General features: G+C 44.8%; 2 protein-coding genes across 5 annotated transcripts in view; both read right to left on the reverse strand.

Moving 5' to 3' along the window:
• The window catches only part of RBP1 (retinol binding protein 1), a 231,986-nt gene that overhangs the window by 25,177 nt on the left and 187,341 nt on the right, over positions 1 to 19,468 (reverse strand).
• Positions 17,536 to 19,468, reverse strand: part of NMNAT3 (nicotinamide nucleotide adenylyltransferase 3) — a 109,924-nt gene continuing 107,991 nt past the window's right edge. For all 4 annotated transcript variants that reach the window (XM_050779731.1, XM_050779730.1, XM_050779733.1 and 1 more), the window contains one exon: positions 17,536 to 18,737. In XM_050779731.1, the coding sequence (XP_050635688.1) occupies positions 18,355 to 18,737 (383 nt within the window). In that variant the 3' untranslated portion in view covers positions 17,536 to 18,354. The remainder of the gene's footprint in view (positions 18,738 to 19,468) is intronic.

Below are 19,468 nucleotides of genomic sequence, written 5' to 3' on the forward strand. Positions count from 1 at the left end.
CAATATGTAAAGAAGAAGGAGGGTGTCTGTGTGGGCTTGCAATCAGTGAGGGCTCCCTGGACAGGGTGAGGCTCTAGCTGGAGCTTGAGGACAGCCAGGATCAGAGAGATGAGGAGGAGGAAGGATAGTCCAGGGGACCAAGGAGATAGGTGAGCAATGGAGTGCCAGAGTGCCAAAGCAACGGCCGACTTGTGAATGACTGAGAGAAAGAGATGTCAGTATACTCAGGCACCTCTAATGGGGGTCGCTTTATTCACTAGCTTTAAAGAAGAGCAGCAGAGATCTACATCAATTCTTTGAGGCCCAAATCGCTCCCAAGGCCACAAAGAGGGGCCAGGCCAGAAAAACCACCCTGGCCTGTGTATAGAGTGAGTTAGACAGGCACAAAGAACAATTCTGTGTTGGGGAGGAGAGGAGAGAGCCAAGGACCTCCTCAGGGATACTGCAGGCCCTCCCTGTGAGGATAGGAAGGAAATGTACCTTTTCATTTTTTAACTGATCAGTCAATTCCACAGGAATAAGCCAGAGCTCAGAAAAATATGTCCATGTGCTGGGCATGGTGGCTTACCCCTGTAATACCCAGCACTTTGGGAGGCTGAGGTGGGCAGATCACTTGAGGTCAGGAGTTTGAGACCAGCCTGGTCAATATGGTGAAACCCCATCTCTACTAAAAGTACAAAAATCAGGCAGGTGTGGTGGTGCGCACCTGTAGTCCCAGCTACTCGGGAGGCTAAGACAGGAGAATTGCTTGAACCCAGGAAGCTGAGGTTGCAGTGAGCTGAGATTGTGCCATTGCACTCCAACCTGGGTATCACAGTGAGACTTTGTTTCAAAAAAGAAAAAGAAAAAAGAAAAATATGTCCATGAAATGATGCCTCAATCGTCTGCCTTGTGAGGTGGGCAGTACTATGCCTATATCACTGCAGATCAAGCGGCTTGCCAGGGTCCCCAGTTGTTGGGGTGGCAGAGCTTCCCAAAGACAATGGGGTAGGAGCAGAGAGCCCCGAAACAGACCCTGAGGTTCTGTCTCCAACCCCCAGAATATATTTCTCTCAAGATCCTGGGGGTAGGGGGTGACTTGCAGTCTCCTCCTACCCTCTCGCCAGGTCTGCCCCACGCCAAGAGATTCACTCCTAGCAGGGGAAAGGTGGCCTGGTACTTCTTCCTCATCTTATAAGAAAATATTTCTCATCTGGCTTCCGTGGCTCCGAGACCATGTCCCTGCTTTTCTTCTCAAGGGCTCATTGTTATCTTGGAGACTTCTAAAATCTTCCTTTTTCCCATGTTCAAATATGTCTCCGGAGTTACGCGACGGAGAATGACCCTGCTCCAGTCTCCAAGCCGTCACCATGCCATCGGTGAGGTTAATGTCTGAAAGGATGAGAGTGGTCCAACAAAGCTGCCTTCCTGTGTAGGGGAGGGAGAGAGCTTGTCAAGAGGCCACAGAGGCTGAGGGGTATTGAGGTCTACTGAGGACACGCCTCTTTGACGAGTTCATGAATATTCAAACATGCAAATAACATACCATGTCTACAGGCCCCAGAATCTTCAACCCACTTTCGAGGGTGGCCCATGGATTTATTTCTGCATAGAAAATGGTTCTGCAGAATCGGTCAGCTACTATCTATCTGACCCTCTTCATTCAATCACATATTTGTTTCTCAGATTATGACATACAGTACAAGAGATGGGTTTCTTTCTCTCCTTTTTTATTGTTTTCTCTCTTTCTTATTTTGTTACAGAAAATTTTGAACCTATGTAAACTTAAAGAGAACAGTATATAGAGCCACCACGGATTCATTCCCTGGCTTCACCAATTATTACCCCATAGCCAATCTCGTTTCATCTATATCACCACCTACTCCCCAATTTTCAGAATTATTTTGAGGCAAATACCAGATATCATATCATCTGGGGACATTTCAGAAAGTATCTCTCAAAGATGAGAACTCATTTTTTAAAAACTTAAAACAACATGAACTTTTACAGTTCTGAAGGTCAGAAGTCTGAAATGGGTCTCATGGACTGAAATCAAGGTGTTGGCAGAATTGCATTCCCTCTGGAGGCTCTAGGGGAATAATCTCTTCCTTGCCTTTTCCAGCTTCTAGATGCTGCCTGCATTTCCTGGCTCATGGTCACTTCATTCTGACTGTTGCTTCCTTCCTTACATTTTCTTCTCTGACTCCTTTGCCTTTTGTATAGGTACCCATGTGATTGCATTATGCCCACCCAGATAATCCAGGATAACCTCTCCATCTTAGATCTTTAATCACATCTCCAGAGTCCCTTTTGCCATTAAAAAGGTAGCCTATTTGAGATTAACATATGGACACTTTGGGAGAGCCATTATTCTGCCTACCATATCAAGGAACAAAAAAAAATCTCATTCCAGTAATAAAACTGTCAGTCAATATAATAAGCAAGACCTTAATGTGATCTCAACATTCTTTCTGTCCCAATTTATGACTTTGGACTAGAAAGCTATAGGAAATTATTTTTCTGCATTTTGCTTCTCCTATGTTACCCAGATAGCTGGGCTTTTTAAATTTAAGTTTTTATTTTTTATTCCTCATGTACTAAACAAGGAAAGGGAGTAGTGATATTGAACTGGGAAGTTCTTACTTCCACTGTAATGATCTGCTTCTGTCTGTCTGGGTTGGTGGGTATTCAAAGGTAGTTCCTTCTGAAGGCACACTTTTGTGGGTCCCTGTGAGATTATCTTGCTGAGAACACATAATTGCACAGCAGTGCATGCAACTTCTTTGGATGACTGCTTCTAAGAAGGAGTCATTTTTTAGGAATATAACCACAACACCATCACAACTAGAAAAAAATATTAATTCCTAATGTCATCAAATATTCAGGAGGTATTCAATTATCTCATCTTTTTTTTTCAGCGTATTTGTTTGAATTGGGATCCAAAAAAGTTTTATACAATACTATTGGTTATCTATTTTATTTTATGGTTTATTCTTTCATTATAAGATAAAAATTTAAATATATATCTACAGCTCTGCTTTTTTGGATAAATGGTAGCATAACATATACTTTTCTTTAGTAAAACATCGAGCTTACTCCTCTTTTTTTTTTGAGATGGAGTCTGGCTCTGTCGCCCAGGCTGGAGGGCAGTGGTGCAATCTCGGCTCACTGCTAGCTCCGCCTCCCAGGTTCACACCATTCTCCTGCCTCAGCCTCCCAAGTAGCTGGGACCACAGGCGACTGCCACCATGGCTGGCTAATTTTTTTTTGTATTTTCAGTAGAGACGGGGTTTCATCATGTTAGCCAAGATGGTCTCGATCTCCTGACCTCGTGATCCACCTGCCTCGGCCTCCCAAAGTGCTGGGATTACAGGTGGTGTGAGCCACCGCGCCTGGCCTCTTCCTTCTCTTTTACAGCTGCATGGCGCTCCTTTATGTGGATGTACTATAGGTTCTGGAACCAGTATCCTACTCATGGATACATAGGTAGTTTCCAGTCTTTTCCTGTAAAAAACAGTGCTGCAGTGAGTGGGTTAAATCTTTTTATATTTTTGCCAGTGTATTTTTGGAATAGATTCCTGGAAATGGAATTGCTATGTCAAAGGGCAAATACCTAATGCACTTTTGCTAGATATTGCTGAATTTCCTTCCATAGGATTGTATTATTTTGCCTTTCCACCAGAAATGTATGAAAACATCTGTTTCCTCACAGCCTTCCCATCAGATGATGATTTCAAACTCTTGGATTTTTGCAAGTGAAAAAGGGTATCTTGGGGTAATTTGCATTTGCACTGGGGAAGGCTTTTGACACCAAGAAGTGAGTAGTCATTTTCTTATTTAGCCAGCATTATAAAAGCCTCAATTAATCCCCTCTGTACATGTGAATAATTATCAGAGTGGGATGCAACTTCTGAACACAAGTATGACTTCTGGGTTTATTTATTAAATTGTATTTATAAATTCTACTTGCAGTTCTTATTCCTGGATTTTATGTCATGTGAATGGTTGCTCAGTGTAACATGCTACCAGAAACGCCATATGTATCAGGCTCTGAGTGGAGCAGGGTTTCCAAGGATCTGGGAAGATGGGAGGTGGCCCCATGAGCAGCTATATCTATCCACCATCTTGGTAGGCTCCCCACTAACTCATGTCAGGGTCCAGTTTTAGGGAAGGAGGGTCATCTTTCACATGCCTTCCGGTTATTCAACCACAGGCTCATGTGGTAGACTCTTCTGTGTTGCCACTAGGTGGCTAGGGCACTTTGGAAAGGGTGGTTTAGCAGGTGGAACTTGGCAAGGATCCTGCCCACAGTGATGACAACATGGTTCAGTGGGCAGATCCAGGCACTCAGTGAGGCAACTGTTATTGTGACAGTTTTGTGAAAAACAGAGCACCTTCTATTTTTTCTATCCCAGCCTACTCGCCCAGCCTAACATTCTTCTGCAAATATACCTGGGTCTCCACCCTCCAGTCCTGCAGCCCTGTAGACATTGATCCATTTGCAAGGGAAGTGCCTCCTGGAGGATGAAGCATGGGTCCTGTGGAATCCTGTGGTTTCAGTGGGGCAAGCATAGATGTGGGCTGGGGATAGGGGTTACCCATCGGCTCGTAGAAGCCCACACATGAATTCCAAGGTTGTGCCAGGGAGAACTTGCCTTGGGTCCTGACAGCTCTATCTTGGGGGTGAAGACCTTATGCGTCTCAGAGGCCCATCAACCCAGATAGTGGGACTACGGGGACTTTGGTGGAGATATGGATGCCTAACAGGATGGTTGCTCAGGTCTTGGATCAGCTGAGAAACAGCATCTCAAGTAGTGGCAGGGCTGATAGGAAATCAGAAACAGTCAGTCTTTGAATTTCAGCCTGATTTTAGTCTTTAAGTGGCCATTTCAACCCATGAGAGACACGGTAGATGAAACGACTGAGAATGTCGTGATTCTGTCCCTTATGATGCCACGACAGTGATCTAGGAATGTTTTTTAGTCAGAAGCAATTACTAGAGGAATTTTCAAGTGAGATGTCAATGACAATTTGGTTATATTAGAGTCACTGAAAGTTGGGGCAAGGGTCAGTATAATTTATCTGCCTACTGGTGGCCAGTCAGCCTCTCTACCCCATGACATGCCCATAAAAGGACTGAAGTGGGAGGTAGAGCAGGCTATCTGAGAAGCTTGGCAACTAGGAGTGGCCATTGCGAAGTTAGTTTTAGACAGAAGAGAGGTGTAAGCAGATTATTCATCCACATGGGTGCTTGCTTTGCTTTCCATAGGGCCATTGAGCCAGTGGTGAGGTGTGGGGGAGGATTTTTTTTTTTTTTAATCTCTTACCTTGACCAGGTTTTCTCAAGTACTTGGTGTACTTGGGCCTTGAGGGCTGAAGACTTATCAGAAAATTTATTCAATTTGGTGTTTTCTTTTTGGTTTAACTCTTAAAAAGTATTTTTGGCCAGTAGTAAATTTGAAAAAGATATGAATTATATACATTTACAGCCTTCCCCACTTCCTGCCTTTTAAGGAAGATCATAGTTTTGTGTATTTCACCCTGCACCCTCTTACTGAGCTAATTGGGGCAATGGGTGATGGTGAGAATTGCAGGTGGTCCTATAAGGTGAATAGAGGAAGAGCATGTAGCTAGCCTTGGAAGAAAAGGGGAGATGGGAAAGGGTGAGGGATGGGAGGGTGAGATGAGATGGGAGTTCTTGCACGGAGTTAGACTTGGCAAAAATAATTGTTATGACTATTTATGGGTTTTGTGCTGGTTATAGAATCCTGGGTAAGATAAAATTCCATTGGGTCTTCATTGTCAGAAGAGCATGAGGTTTAGAGAGGTTTTATAACTTGCTCAAGGACACATGGGTAGAGTGGCAGGGCTGGGGACTCAGTTTGTGTCTGGCTCTGTCTGATCCTAAAGCCCAAGGTCTTAACTACCTATTGTTTCTGGAATGAAGCAGAGATCCATGGGATCCTGGCCTGCTGGACCTGATAAATGAGCCTGCAGAAGGAAATCCCAGAGAGAAAATAAGTCTCCCAAGTCATCATCAATATGGGAGTAGAACTTGAATCCCCAAGTGAAACGAAAGCACAGGGCATACATTCTAAACAGAAAAATCTATAAACAGTTAAAGATTAATGTACCTTAGTGAGGCTCTGGCCAGATTTAAAAAGAACAAATCTTGCCATAGCAATGTTTTTACGTTCTTGGGGCAGAATTATACAAAGAAGAGATGAAAGGGGAGCAGCTGGTCAAACATGCATTGATTTCCAGGAAGCATGGGACCGAGTCCTCTAAGGCCCTCCCTGTGAGTGAATCCAGATCAGGGCTCATGCTGACCCATGACTAAGGGTGGTGGCCTCGAGCAGTGTGCCAAGGTCACCTCTTCAGGGTTAGCCTCAAGGCCTCAGTATCTGTCCTGTCTCCTCAGAAGCAGCAGAGGATAAACACGATGTTTAGGCAGCTTGTGGAGAGCCCTGTCCTTCCAAAAAGATAAGAAATAGGCCAGGAGCACATTGATTCAAGAACAGAGAACACATTCCCAGTAACATTATAATAATATTTATGAAGCCCCAGTGCCTCTGGAGAGATAGAGTCCAATGCAATGAACAGAGCTGGGTTTTAGAGTCAGCCTGGTGTTGAGTCCCAGGCCCACCATTCTCTAGTTGTGTGGTCTGGGATCAGTCAGCCACCTAATGTCTCTGAGCCATCACCCTCACAGGGTCGTTTTGAGGAATCAGTTTCCTTCTCTTCCTTGTCCCTGGAGGTCCTCCACTATCCAGCCCCAACATCTTTTCCCAGCCCTATGCCCACTTCCCTTTTCTTTTCATTACCATCTTGTGCTGGTGGCTTTGTCTTCTGTGTCCTCACAGTCCAGTCTTAGATCCCTTCCTGTAGATCCCCTGGCTCAAATATTCTCCATCCTCTCTTTATCCTCCACTCACCAAGTCCTTGTGCTCCAACTCCACCATGATCTCTGAATCCAGAGAGCCCTGGGCTCTCCCAGTGGTGCTATTTATACTGCATTGGGCGGACAGAGATTTTTCTCATGCGTGAGTGCTTGTCCACACCTGCTTCAGCTCCTTCACCCAGACTGTAAATGCTTTGTGGCTAGTTACTGTCTTAAATTCCTTCTGTATTCCTTGAAGCACCTGGTCAAGATCTGGACACACAGTAACATGAGCTTAAAATGGACACTTATTGAGAGAACTAGGGGAAGGTGCCAAAGCTGTGGGCTTATGAATCCTTTCAGCAAACACTTCTGGGCACCTTCTGGGTGCCTGGAACTGGGCTAGATGCTGAGGGCAGTGCCATGAGTGAGACATAATCCTGAGGAAGTCAAAGTCCAGTGGAAGACAGAGATGTAACAAGTAGAGGATTGTAAAATGTGCTTCAAGGTTAAGATGATGGTTGATGGCATAGGAAAGCTGGAATCTTCAGGGAAAGTGAAATACCAAATGTGACTCAGCATGGCAAATGGTGAACAGTGGGAGGCAGGAGGGATGAGATGGTCCAACACACTGGGGGAAAATCTTGGAGAGACAGGCGGGGCCAGGCCATGGAGAGCCTTACAGGTGGTATCAAGCTACTTGGGTTCCATCCTGTAGAAAATAGGGAGCCCCTGAAAAGGTTTAAGCACAGGAGTGTCACTACAAGGGAAAGGAGAAGAGGAGAGAAATCTGGTTATGGAAACAAAGTTATGTAAGTGAGCTTCTGTGGCAAGCCAGCCAGCATAGCAGGAATGGAGCATACCATGGGGGTGCAGTGGGTGGGGAGGGGAGGGTTCTGCCTGCCAGGAGATGGCCAGGACTAATACAATGACAGGCACAGCTGTCTTGTTCTTGTGTCACCATGCTCCAGGGCTACAGGGATGAGAGTGGGGTGTGAAGATTGCCTTCCCACCCAGCCACAAATTCACTATCTATCACAACCTCCTATTATCTACCCACATAATACACCTCCACAGAAATTGTCCCACCGCCTACCCATTCACCTATCTACACACTCACTCCTTCATATAAAGCATTGCACATATAACTCTCCTTCTGTCCTTCCTTCCAACCATCCATCTATCTTTATTTTAAAACAGAGATTTTCACTTCAGTGCATGATTAAGAATCATAAGGGATGCAGAGAAATGCTCGAGGCCTGCATAGATTACAGAAGTGGCCATAAATCACAATGCTTTGCAGCTCCTCTCATCAAGAGATGGGGTATATTTTCCCACCCCTTGAATTTGGGCTGGCCTCATGACTTGCTTTGACCAGTAGAATTTGTGGTGGAAGCAATTAGTTGTATCGGTTCTGGGCATAGCCTCCAGAGGCCTTGCAGCTTCTGTTCTCAGACACTTGGGACACTATTACCTGCTTCCAGGTGAACACATCTGGCTGGTCTGATGGGTGATAGACACATGGCTCAGCCACCCACATTATCCCAGACAACCACTGGTCACCACTGTACATGTAAGTGAGCCCAGACAAGATCAGCCGATCTTGGCCCAGAGGCACCAGCTAACTGTTAGACTCATGAAAAATAATAAGTGGTCCTGATTTTAGATCACTTAATTTTGGAGTGGTTCATTATACCGCAAAAGCTAACTGACTCAAGGGAGTAGCATATTCAAAATCCTGCCCATCTTAAAAGAATTGTATCTGCACGTAGGCTCCCAGGGTCCTTGCCAAAGTACTTGCCTTTATTTTCCTTGGCAGACCAGATAGTGGATGTGGAGGGGCCCCAGGCAAGACACAGCAGCACTGGGATAGATTGTGATGAGTGTAAAAGAAAGGTTCAGAATTTTTTTTCATAAAGCCTGATGAAGACCATGACGAGGATGATCCCAGTCACTGTTTGGGTGGTCACCATGTAGCAAATATGTTGCATATGTTATCTAATTTAATCCTTGAACTACAGCATGGGATTGGTGTTCTTATCACTCTTTAGCAGATGTAAATAATGAAATTTGGAGAGAGTAAGTAATTGGCTGAAGGCCACATACATAGTTCCAAGTCAAAAAATCTTAATTCTAACCCAGTTCTGTGTGATTCCAAAGCCCACACTCTTTTCTGTTATTGCCACACTGTGGAGTCATTTATTTGGGTTGCCTCCTCGGAGGTGTGGGATAGGGTGTGATCTTTGCTGAATTCACACCTTTCAGTTGGTTATTTCTCAGTCTAGGGTCCACCCGAGGAACTAAGAAAACCATTTTGTTTGGGCCTCTGAATGCCTGGGCAAGCACAGTGCACCTGAGGGCAGGAGGAGCACAGAAAGGGCTCAGGGAGGACTGGGGTGATGAAGCAAGAACACAGTTGGTCAACTTAGAGCTTAGGGTTGGGTTGGGATGCCTGGTGTGCTACTGAGAATTGATGTAGTGGTCTGGAGACCTGAGAGTCCAAGTCAGGCTTGCTCTGGAAATCTCCCTGGACCCCATTTCATTCCAATCTTTCCAGGTCAGGCAGTGTAAATGGATTTCTCCTCATGGATTCTCTGACATACCCTGATTCAGAGGCGGAGAACCCCCATGTCAGCCTCAGTTGTCTAATACAGAGTGACACCAACATGAGCTGCGAGGACAGAGGAGGGAGATCAGGGTTGGGAGGGGGAGCTTTCTGGAAGACACGAGGCTCAAGGGGGTCCCAAGGACTGAATAGTACTAAGAGAGAATAAGAGGAGAGGGGAGTGCATTCCAGATCACAGAAATGGTATGGGCAAAAATTGCGAGGTGGGAAACCAGTGATTTATTACAGTGACAGAGAAGACCTCAAGATGTTCAGGGGAGAGGGTTCATGGATAAACAACTAGAGAACAGACAGGAGCAAAAGGAGGTGATGAGATTCAGAGGCTCAAAGGTCGACCAAGAAACCAGGCATTTTTCTCGAGGTGATGAGAAGCTATTGAATGCTTTTGACACCAGAGTGACAGCAGCACAATTTGAAGATATTTTGGGAGGAATTATCTTGGGAGGGGGTGAAGGGCAGATGCGCTCCATCCCCTAGGAGCTCTGCAGAGGTTCATCAGAGGTCAAGCTGTCTGCTGCCGCCAGGGAATGCCTACCTGCATTTCTTCCTTCTCTCAATTCTCAGTGTCTCCTAAAGAGAAACCATTTGCCTCAGAGTGGAGTGTTGTTAAAGCCCAGATTCCTGGGCCTACTCCAGGTTACTGAATCACAGTCTGGATGGGCGCAGCAGATGGCATCTTTACCAAGCTCTGTAGGTGAGTCTTATGCTCTCTGCATGTTGGGAACCGGAGCCCAGATATCTTTATAGCTCAGTTGCTCTGGCCACTTCCCTGTGCTCTGACCCTGGCAATCTGGGGCAATCTGAGGCCCAGGGCCTTGGCCTTCCTGTCTCTTAGTAGCAGGAGCTCAGTAGATGTCCACTAGTCATAACTTAGATGGCAGAGGACACCATGGGCCTGATAACATTTGTGAAGGCTGGGGAGAATTTTCTGAAATCTTCTTCATGGCTGGCCCAGTGCGGTTGGCCCAGTGCTGACACAGATGTGAATGTCTGGGCTTGGTCTGGCTGTTCCAGCAAGACAGTATTGCTCACCACAGCAACCATCACCATTGTCCACTTCTGGCCGGCTGATGGCAGGCTTTCCAGCCAAGCTGTGGTCTTATCTCACCCATTCACTCACTCAGGGTTTGAGTTAGTTTCCCTCCTTCCTTCCTTCCCTCCCTCCTTCCCTCCATCCCTTCCTTTCTTCCTTCATCCCCCTACCCTTCTTCCTATTTAAGACACAAGGAACGGAAACAGATTCTGGAGAACTTAAGAAATAAGAAAATTTATTAGATGGATTATCAAGCACGAAACAACATTTTTGGGAGGGAAGTAAGAAAAACAAGTGTGACCTCATGCTGGGTTCTGGTTAGAACACAGCCACAAGAACAAACTCCAGTCTTTTTCAGTCTGTTGCTGTACTTCAGATTTAAAATCTGGAAATGAGCATGCAGCAATGCTTTACCAGGTGAGGAAGAACAGCTGTTAAAAGGAACTCAGGATGTTGTTAGGAAGGGGGAGTGGATGCCAGGCCTTCACCAGATTATCTAGAAGCCATTCCGTGGGGTATTTGGCCTGTATACTGTGAGACACTGAGCTGGTTCCAACACAGCCCCTGCCCTCAACAGGTGCACAGTCAGGCCAAGGAGACAGCCACAGAAGCAGGACAACCAGGATGAGTGAGGATGTGACTGGGGATGTGCAGGGCCACAGGAGCACAGAGGACAAGCTCTCCTCCAGGTTCGATGAGAATGAGGTGCAGGGTACTGGTTAGGAAAGACAGGTCTCTGGAAGAGATGACACCTTGAGATGAGATGAAAATCCATACAATCCTCACAAGCATCCATTTGTACAAATTTGCCATCTTTTTTCCAAGAAGCCAGTTGAATTTTGGAGACAAGGTTCTGGGGCTGCTGCAGAGGATTGGGCCCTCATGCCTGGCTCGATGCTCCCAGTTCTGAGCTCAGTGTGTCTCTTGGGCAGGAGTTTCCTGGCTCCTCTGCAGAATTGGGCTGAAGGTGGTGGCTTACCAGCCAGCTTCAGTTCCTTTCCTCTGCCCTCCCCTGTGGAAGGCAGGCTCATCCAGGCCCAGCTTCTGCCCAATCGGCCAGGCTCAGGTCCTGGATGCCCACAGTGGAAGGCGAACAGTGAAGAGTGGCTGACATGCAGGTGCCATCCCTGCCAGCTTTCCTTTCTCCCTCCAGTGGTGTGGCTTGGCCACCAGCATGCCATCCTAGTCCACTGCCTCCAGCAAAACAGGAGTGGATGCACAAAATGCTAGGTTACTTGGGTTACTTTGTGATTTAAGGGGCTCTTACTCAAGTGTTTGGGATACCTATCATTTCCTTTCTTCCTACTTACTCTTCCCCCTTACAAAAATGTCACTGCCACAGTTTGAAGAAGAAACATATGGCCCCCACCTGCCAGCCATGGCCATGTGGGGAAGGATGAACAAGTCCTTTCAGGGACAGTGCATATCTCTGGGAATTTGGAATCATGACACTGAGATGAGGGGTGAAGGGGGAAGGTCATCTGGGCACAGGTGTTAAGGCTGCTGGATAGGGAGAGAGAAGGAGAGAGAAGAGAAAGAGAGAAGATGGGAAAGAGAGAAAAGGAGGGAGAGAGAGAGAGAGGGAGAGAGAGAGAGAGGGAGAGAAAAGGAGAGAGAAAGAAGAGAGAGGAGGAAGGAGAGAGAGAGGAAGAAAGAGACAGAGGGAAGAAGAGGGAGAAAGAGGGGAAGAGGAGGGAGAGAGGGAAGGACAGGGAGAGAGAAGGGAGACAGAAAGGAAGAGGAGGAGGAGTGAGAGAGAGGGGAGAGAGGAGGGATCTTCAATTTCTTTTTTCTTCCAGTTCTCCTGAAACCTATTATATGTCCTGTCATTGGGTCCTTCCATTCTTGACAGTCTTATGATACCTGATGCTCCCACCTCCTTTATTTAGGCAGGTTGAAGAGTTCCTTTTTGCCAATAATTAAAAGTAAACCTTGACTTAGGCACCCAGCAAATGCTAGGAACAATGTTTGCCCGTGGATTGCTGTCTTTCTGTTGCAAATAAATTCCTGAAATTCTTCATCATAGATTATCTGTTGAAATAAAGAAATGGATTTTGCTTAGGCTTGTATCAAAGATAATGAAGGAGATTCTCTGGAAAGGAATAAGGAAATGAGAATTTTAGCAGCTTTTTGGGATTCTGCTTTTTATTTTTTAAAAAATCAACTTACTTAAATCTACTGTCTACAATCTGGTAACATCTATTAGAATAAAATGTACACATACCATTTAACATAGCAATAAGAACTCCTGGGAATCTATCCCACAAAACCACTGGCTTTTAAGGGTTTATGCATAAGAGTGTTTATTGCAGCATTGTTTGTAGCAGGAAAAAAAACTAGAAAAAACCTTTGGACAATAACTTCCTAAACTGTTCTTCTAAACATCATGTTGCACATACCATCAAGTATATGTGTATAAAAAGGGGTTCTTCCCAGGAGGCAGAGGTTGCAGTGAGCCAAGATCGTGCCACTGCACGCCAACCTGGGTGACAGAGTGAGACTCCACTTAAAAAAACAAAAAACAAAAAAAGCTGGGGGTTCTTTGTGAAAACATGCCTCAAAAACACTGGTTTACACAAAGTTAAACAGGTTTGTTTATCATGGGCTTCTCAGAACTATTCAAATGATTATTCAGACATTATTTTATGAAATATTCATTGAGCACCCACTTTGAGCCAGAAGCTGTACTTAGGAGAAGAGTCAGTAGTTTCAGGAGTGACGAGTGTCCCCAAGGAGAAGGGCAGGGAGCTAGCAGTGCAGTGGGCAGAGTCAGAGAGGCTTCCTGCGAAACGTGACTTGAGGTAGAGAGTTGAAGAAGACTCTGAGTTACCCCAAGGAAGTGGAGAAGTGAGAAGGCGTGCCAGGCAGAGGGAACAGCACCTGCTGGAGCACTCATGGGAAAGAGGGTGGGATGAGAAGCTGGAGAAAGCCCCATGGATGAAGCAGAGAGAGAAAGAACTGCAGCGGGGAGGCGGCCACCCCATGAGGAGCTGGGTTTTCACCTCAAATGCAAGCAGGAGAAACTCGGGGATTTTTCTTTTAAACACCTTAATTAAGGTATCATTTAAATAACACAATATCTACCCATTTTACGTGCACAGTTTGATGAGCCTTAGTAAATGTACACAGTTGTGCAACTATCTTCACAATCTAGTTTTAGAAGACTTTTATCACCCCCAAAATTTCCTTGTACCCACTTGCTGTCAATCCCATTTCCAGGCTCTGACCTGCTTTTGCTTCTTTAGTTTTGCCTTTTCTAGAAATTTCATGTGAATGGAATCATTTAATATGTATCTTCTGTGTCTGGTTTCTTTCACTTAGCTCATTTTGAGGTTCATCCACATTGTTGCAGACATCACTAGTCCTTTGTAAAATTGCTGAACAGTGTCCTATTGCATGGATACAACACATTTGTTTATACATTTGTCAGTTGAGGGACACCTGAATTGTTTCCCGTGTTTACTATAGCGAATTATGCTGCTGCAGATGTTTGCCTACAAGTCTGAGTGGACATATGTTTTTATTTCCTTTTAATAGACATCTAAGAGTGGATTGCTAGATGGATTTGAACTATTTTAGTGGGCATAAAATGGTATCTCATGGTGGTTCTGGTTTGTATTTCTCTAATGACTAATGGTGTTGAGCACCTTTTCATGGGCTTATTATATTCATCTATGTATCTTCTTTGGTGAAACATCTTGTTTGGGGACTTGCTTGAAGGACTCACAGACCTCAGAGGCAGTTGCATCCACACAACGGTTATCATAGTGAAACACCACGCAACAGGAGGAAAGGCACATAAGGTAGAGTCTGGAGGTGTCCAGGTGCAGGCTTTTAAAGTTCTCTCTTCAGGGGTGGGGTTTGCACTGAACATGCTTCTCTCCCCAGTGGTGAAATGAAGCAATGGTGCATGTTGTTTCTGCCTGGGGGCCTTGCTTGAGACTCGACATCCAGAGTTTTTTGTGGGCTAGTGATGTAGGCACTCTTCTGCCACACGACCAAGGGTGATTACTGAAATTCCAAACTCCTGGAAGAAAAGCACGTGTGCACCATAAATCATACTGTTTGTACAAACAGTTTAGGCAAGCTGGTACTGTAGGATTCAGTGCCCTGGGAAGACAAAACAGCCTTATCAGTTAGAAACAGAGGTGACATTCCAAAAGCCAGGTTCTCAGATGCCAGGCAAGGGCCAGCTGCACAGGCAGACCCTTCTACAGAGCAACATCAGGCCTGCTGTGTTCTCCTCTCCCACACATGTCTAGTCAAATCTTTTGGTCATTTTTTTAGTTGGGTTGTTAGTCTTCTTATTTTTGTCATCAGAATTCTTTATATATCCTGAGTTTAAACTGTTTATTAGATACCCATTTTGCAATTTTTCCCCCCAGTCTGTGGCTTATCTTTTCATTTTCTTAATGTCCCTTGGAAGGAGTTTGGGAAGGGAAGTAATATGACCAGATTTGCACACACATACAGCTGCCCTACCTGCTATGTGGAGAATGGACTGCAGGGGTCAGGACTGGATTGGGGCGTCCTGTTAGGAGGCTGTTGCGTGATCCAAGTGAGAGATGATGGTGTTTTGGATGGGCAGGTGACAGAAGGGATGGATAAAAGCAGCTCCATACAGGGGGTGTATAGAAGGTAGGACTGAGATGGCATGCACTCCACACATTATAGATTTCCAGCAGGGGAACAGAAAGGAGGCCTCCCCAAACTCATCCACAGAACACATTATTATTATTCTTTCTAGTAGTGAAACTCCATTCATTTGTGGGATTTACATATTTGATAATTTGGAAATGTGGGACAAGATGAATTTGAAGGTTCCCTCTAGTCCTCACAGTCTGTGGTGCCATGAACAATCCTTTATGAGGTTATTTTAACAATACTAAAATATTCTGAGGCGTGTGCCTAGGTGCATGATTACAGATTGTTTATTAGTCACGCATGTATATATATAATGCCAATTTTTGATCCAAGAAAATAACTTCATGACTGAAATTGAACACAATCTATGCATGAAGATCCTTGCAGAAACAGAGGGCAGAAACATTGTTAGCATAGAAAGTGTGAGGATGGGGATAAGGCAATTCATATTCATGTATTAACCCAATTACCAAATGTACCTTGCAAATCTGGAGCGCTGTTGGTTTAACATGGGATTTCACATCATTCTGTCCCAAGTGACATAGACAGTATTATAAATGAAAAATCCTTTCCTCAGGCTAGGATATAGAGCTCCTCTCACTTGGGCAGTACATGCGATCACAGGAGAACCTTTATTTAAGGCTGGAAATTCTATTTACTCAGGAGCCCAAACCACTGTTTTTCTGTTCTTGCAAAATAAACAAAACACCCTGGCAAAGTAGATGCAGAAAAGACCCGAGGGAATGGAAAGGAATGTGGAATCAGGTATGCAGGTCAGTGTCAACACGATAAATCAGGAGCACAGCAGTGATACATATATTTCTCTTCTGATGCTAAAAAAAGGCTACATGAATCAATGAGATAAAGTGAGAGTACAGAAATTAAGATATATAATGTTTTATTTATAGATGTATTTAATGAAGTAGGTTTTGTGGTTCTGTTGTTTTATTTTAGAAAGAGGCAACATAAAGGCTCAGAAGTGGATGTTATGCCTGGTAGGGGCTGCATGATGCACACATGTATCAGGGAGATGATGACATCACCTCCAAACCTGGTTGGACCTGGTGCCCTGAGCCTATGGAGAGGCTGGACAGGGGCAAGGGGGCTTCAGACACCTGCTGTCAGGTGCATGATGCAATAAGGTACCCCTTCTCCAGGAAGTGATGATAAATCCAGCCCAGCATGCTGCCCATTTTGGCCTCTTCTGCCTCAAGGCCTTTGCATGTGATGTTCCCTCTTCCTGAAAGCCAGCTGCCTCCACCTATCCCCAGATCTTGTGAACTCCCTCTTCAGGTCTCAAATACATCGTCACTTCCCTTCTGTCTACACTGTCATCAGGGCAAATGGCGAATCCATTTTAGAGAGTCAAAACCTTGTACAATTTTGAAGGCCCTTTTCCAGAAATAAGAATAAAAATTATTGATTTGAAATTAGAGATCCATATAATTAGGGCCCTTTCTGGGACCCTGGAAACAAAGATCCTCTGTCCCTGGGGAGCTTCCAGTCTGGCTAGACGTGTACTGGATCCAAAGAAGGCTGGGTAGGCTGAGGTCAGAAGCGCTCAGAGTCTTAGAAAACCAGAACTAGAAGATACTTTGGAGGTGTCTGATTAAATCTCCCATTTTAGAGGCAGGGAAACAGAGGCTCACAGTGGGGGAAGGGAGTTAGTCAAAGTCACACAGCTTGCTGTGGCAGATTTTGGACTAGGCTGTCTGATTCTCAGGGTCCTTAGGGACCTCGTGGAGTGCAGAGTTCATTTAGGGTGAGGAATGGCTGGCAGCTTCAGTGGTTGCAGGGATCAAAATCTGCTCCTCACCCTGACCTTGCTGGATCCAGAAAATCCTGATTTCCTACTTCACTTCATGACACATATGCGAACACTGAGATGTTTTGCGGGAGGGGGGAGAAAATTGATTCTTCCTAACAGGCTCTTTGTTTTTCTGCATGACTAAACCTGTAGCAAGGATGAACCAGAGTAAAACTATGGAGATGTAAATTCTGAATGCATTCAGTCATGTGGTCAGCAAATATAATGAGTAAACTGAAACAGAGTTAGGCCAATCAAAACCTTTCCCTAATTTGGGAGCAGAATGACAAATCCTGTATGCACATGAGGTCCCTATTCTAATATTTCAGAGACCACCCTGAAAAGAGCTATTGGCCCAGTGCTTTCTTTTAGAAGGCCATTTGTGTGGCACCAAAAAGCAATTGCTTCCTCCATTCCTACTACCTGGAAACACAAACTTTTAAATTCATGCCAGTTCGATTGGAACAGTAGCAAATTTCATGGAGCAGCTAAAAAGAAGAGCAACAGCTGGTACATCAGGCATTAATAATATAACAAAGGAAGAAAAAAGAGAAACTTTTCATTAGTACTTTTTGATGTCAATTTATTATTTATCCCTTTGCCAGTATTCAAACAGACAGGCAGTCATAAAACATTAAAAAAGATCCTTTAAAACAGTCAGGCATCTGTTTTACCTCAGTTCCTTTTTAGAAACCTGGAAATCAGGAGCCCCGGCTTTTATACTATAGCAAGTTTGACACTTGCTATATCAAAAATACTGCTTGAGGATCACTACGTAGAAAGAGTTTTGTTTAAATTTTATGAAAGGCTGGTGAGGCAGGCAGACAATGGTTTGTAAGGCAAGATCCAATGTAAATCAGCAATGTGTGGTTTCCAACTGTTTGACTCCTCAGTTCATATTCTGAAACCAGGGCGTTGACAAAAACCCACTGTTCAGTAATTAGCATCCTGTCAAATCTTTCCAATCAAGACTAGCATGCTGCACCTGGTCCTAGTTAAAAAACGCATTGTGGGCAATTCTGATCTGACCCTCAGAGGCCCCTGCCATGCTCAGAACTGCATTCAGTGTGCGCGCCATAATTACCATCCACACAAAATAAGTAGGCCTCCTTGTCCAGCAGCTCTGAGAGATTCTGCCTAATCCTAATGACCTGCCACACCATTTTAACTTCTTTGATAAATGTCTATCCTTGTGATTTAGACCTTTCCTCTCCTGCAAAAAAGGTATCTCTTCCTGGGACAGAAGACTCCTCGGAAGTAGAAACATTGTAGAAATAAAGCAAATGAAAAATGGAGAAGCAAAAACCAAAGTAAAACAGAAACCTTAACCAGCCCTATCCTCAGCAGGAGCTTGCTGGAGGAGGTGTGGGTCGAGTCCCCCCTCCCTAGCTTGTCTTGCCCTCAGCGCTCTGGGTGCTTTTGCCTTTCCAGGCACTGTCCTTGGTGTAGAGGCCATGGTCCTTGATGTAGGTGATGACAGCATCGGGGATCAGGTACTTTACGCTCTGCCCTTGGCCCAAAGCTCGCCTGACGTGCGTGGCACTGATCTCATTCTGCACGGGCTCCTTGGCCAGGTGAATGTTGTGCTGGTGCATCCGTAGGATGGGAGATTCTGAGATGTACCCTTTTGGGTCGTGACCTGCCCGGCCCACGCACACCAAGCCAAACTTCTCCACTATTTCCTGGATGTGCGCATCCTTCCAGAGGTTGGGGGTCTGGAAGGTCTTCAAGACGTCTGCCCCGCAGAGAAGCTTCAGCTCAGGCACAGCTGCAAAAACAAGGATGGACCCAGTAAAGTTACAGAAGGGTCACTGCCAGGAAAGACAACATCATATTCTGTTGGAAAGTCTCACAAAATGCTTTTCTTGGAATGTATCGAGAACTCTGTCTCCATGTTCATGACTTGAAAAGAAAAAGCATGTAAATGAATCTGCAGCTATTTCAGGGAATACAGTTGAAAGTAATGATTTAATCAATACACCTTTTGTTTAATATTGGAAAAGTGCCAACTAATACCAATTTTTTTTTTCCAGTGTTCTAACAGAAGTCTGTCTGTGGTTGCTTTGGACCAAGGCAGAGTGCTCTAAAGGTGGCTGTGCTGTACCTAGTACTGTGTCTTCTGATGGAAAGTAACGTTCTGAAAGCCCTGAGACCAACAAGCTGTGGGCCTTGGACAAGTCACTGCCCTATTTGAAATCCATTTCAGCCCTTGTGTTACTAGGAACTAGTACCTGGCACTTTAATATAAAAATCTCACTATAAAGATGAATTATAAAGGCTCTTTGGATAACCAAAAGGTCTCTAAGACTCCAGCTGGTGGCCTTTTCATTGCAGTTTCCAATAAAACAAAGCTCTAGAACAATGCTTAATGTGGATAATCCTTTGGAATGTGTTCTAACAGAATGCTAATTGTGGTAATAAAATCATACATAACATTTATTGGGAGATTACTATGGGCACTACTACTAAGCTGTTTATGTGGATAATACCATATGCACC

This window comes from Macaca thibetana, chromosome 2 (genome assembly GCF_024542745.1).
Source record: "Macaca thibetana thibetana isolate TM-01 chromosome 2, ASM2454274v1, whole genome shotgun sequence".
Lineage (NCBI taxonomy): Eukaryota > Metazoa > Chordata > Mammalia > Primates > Cercopithecidae > Macaca > Macaca thibetana.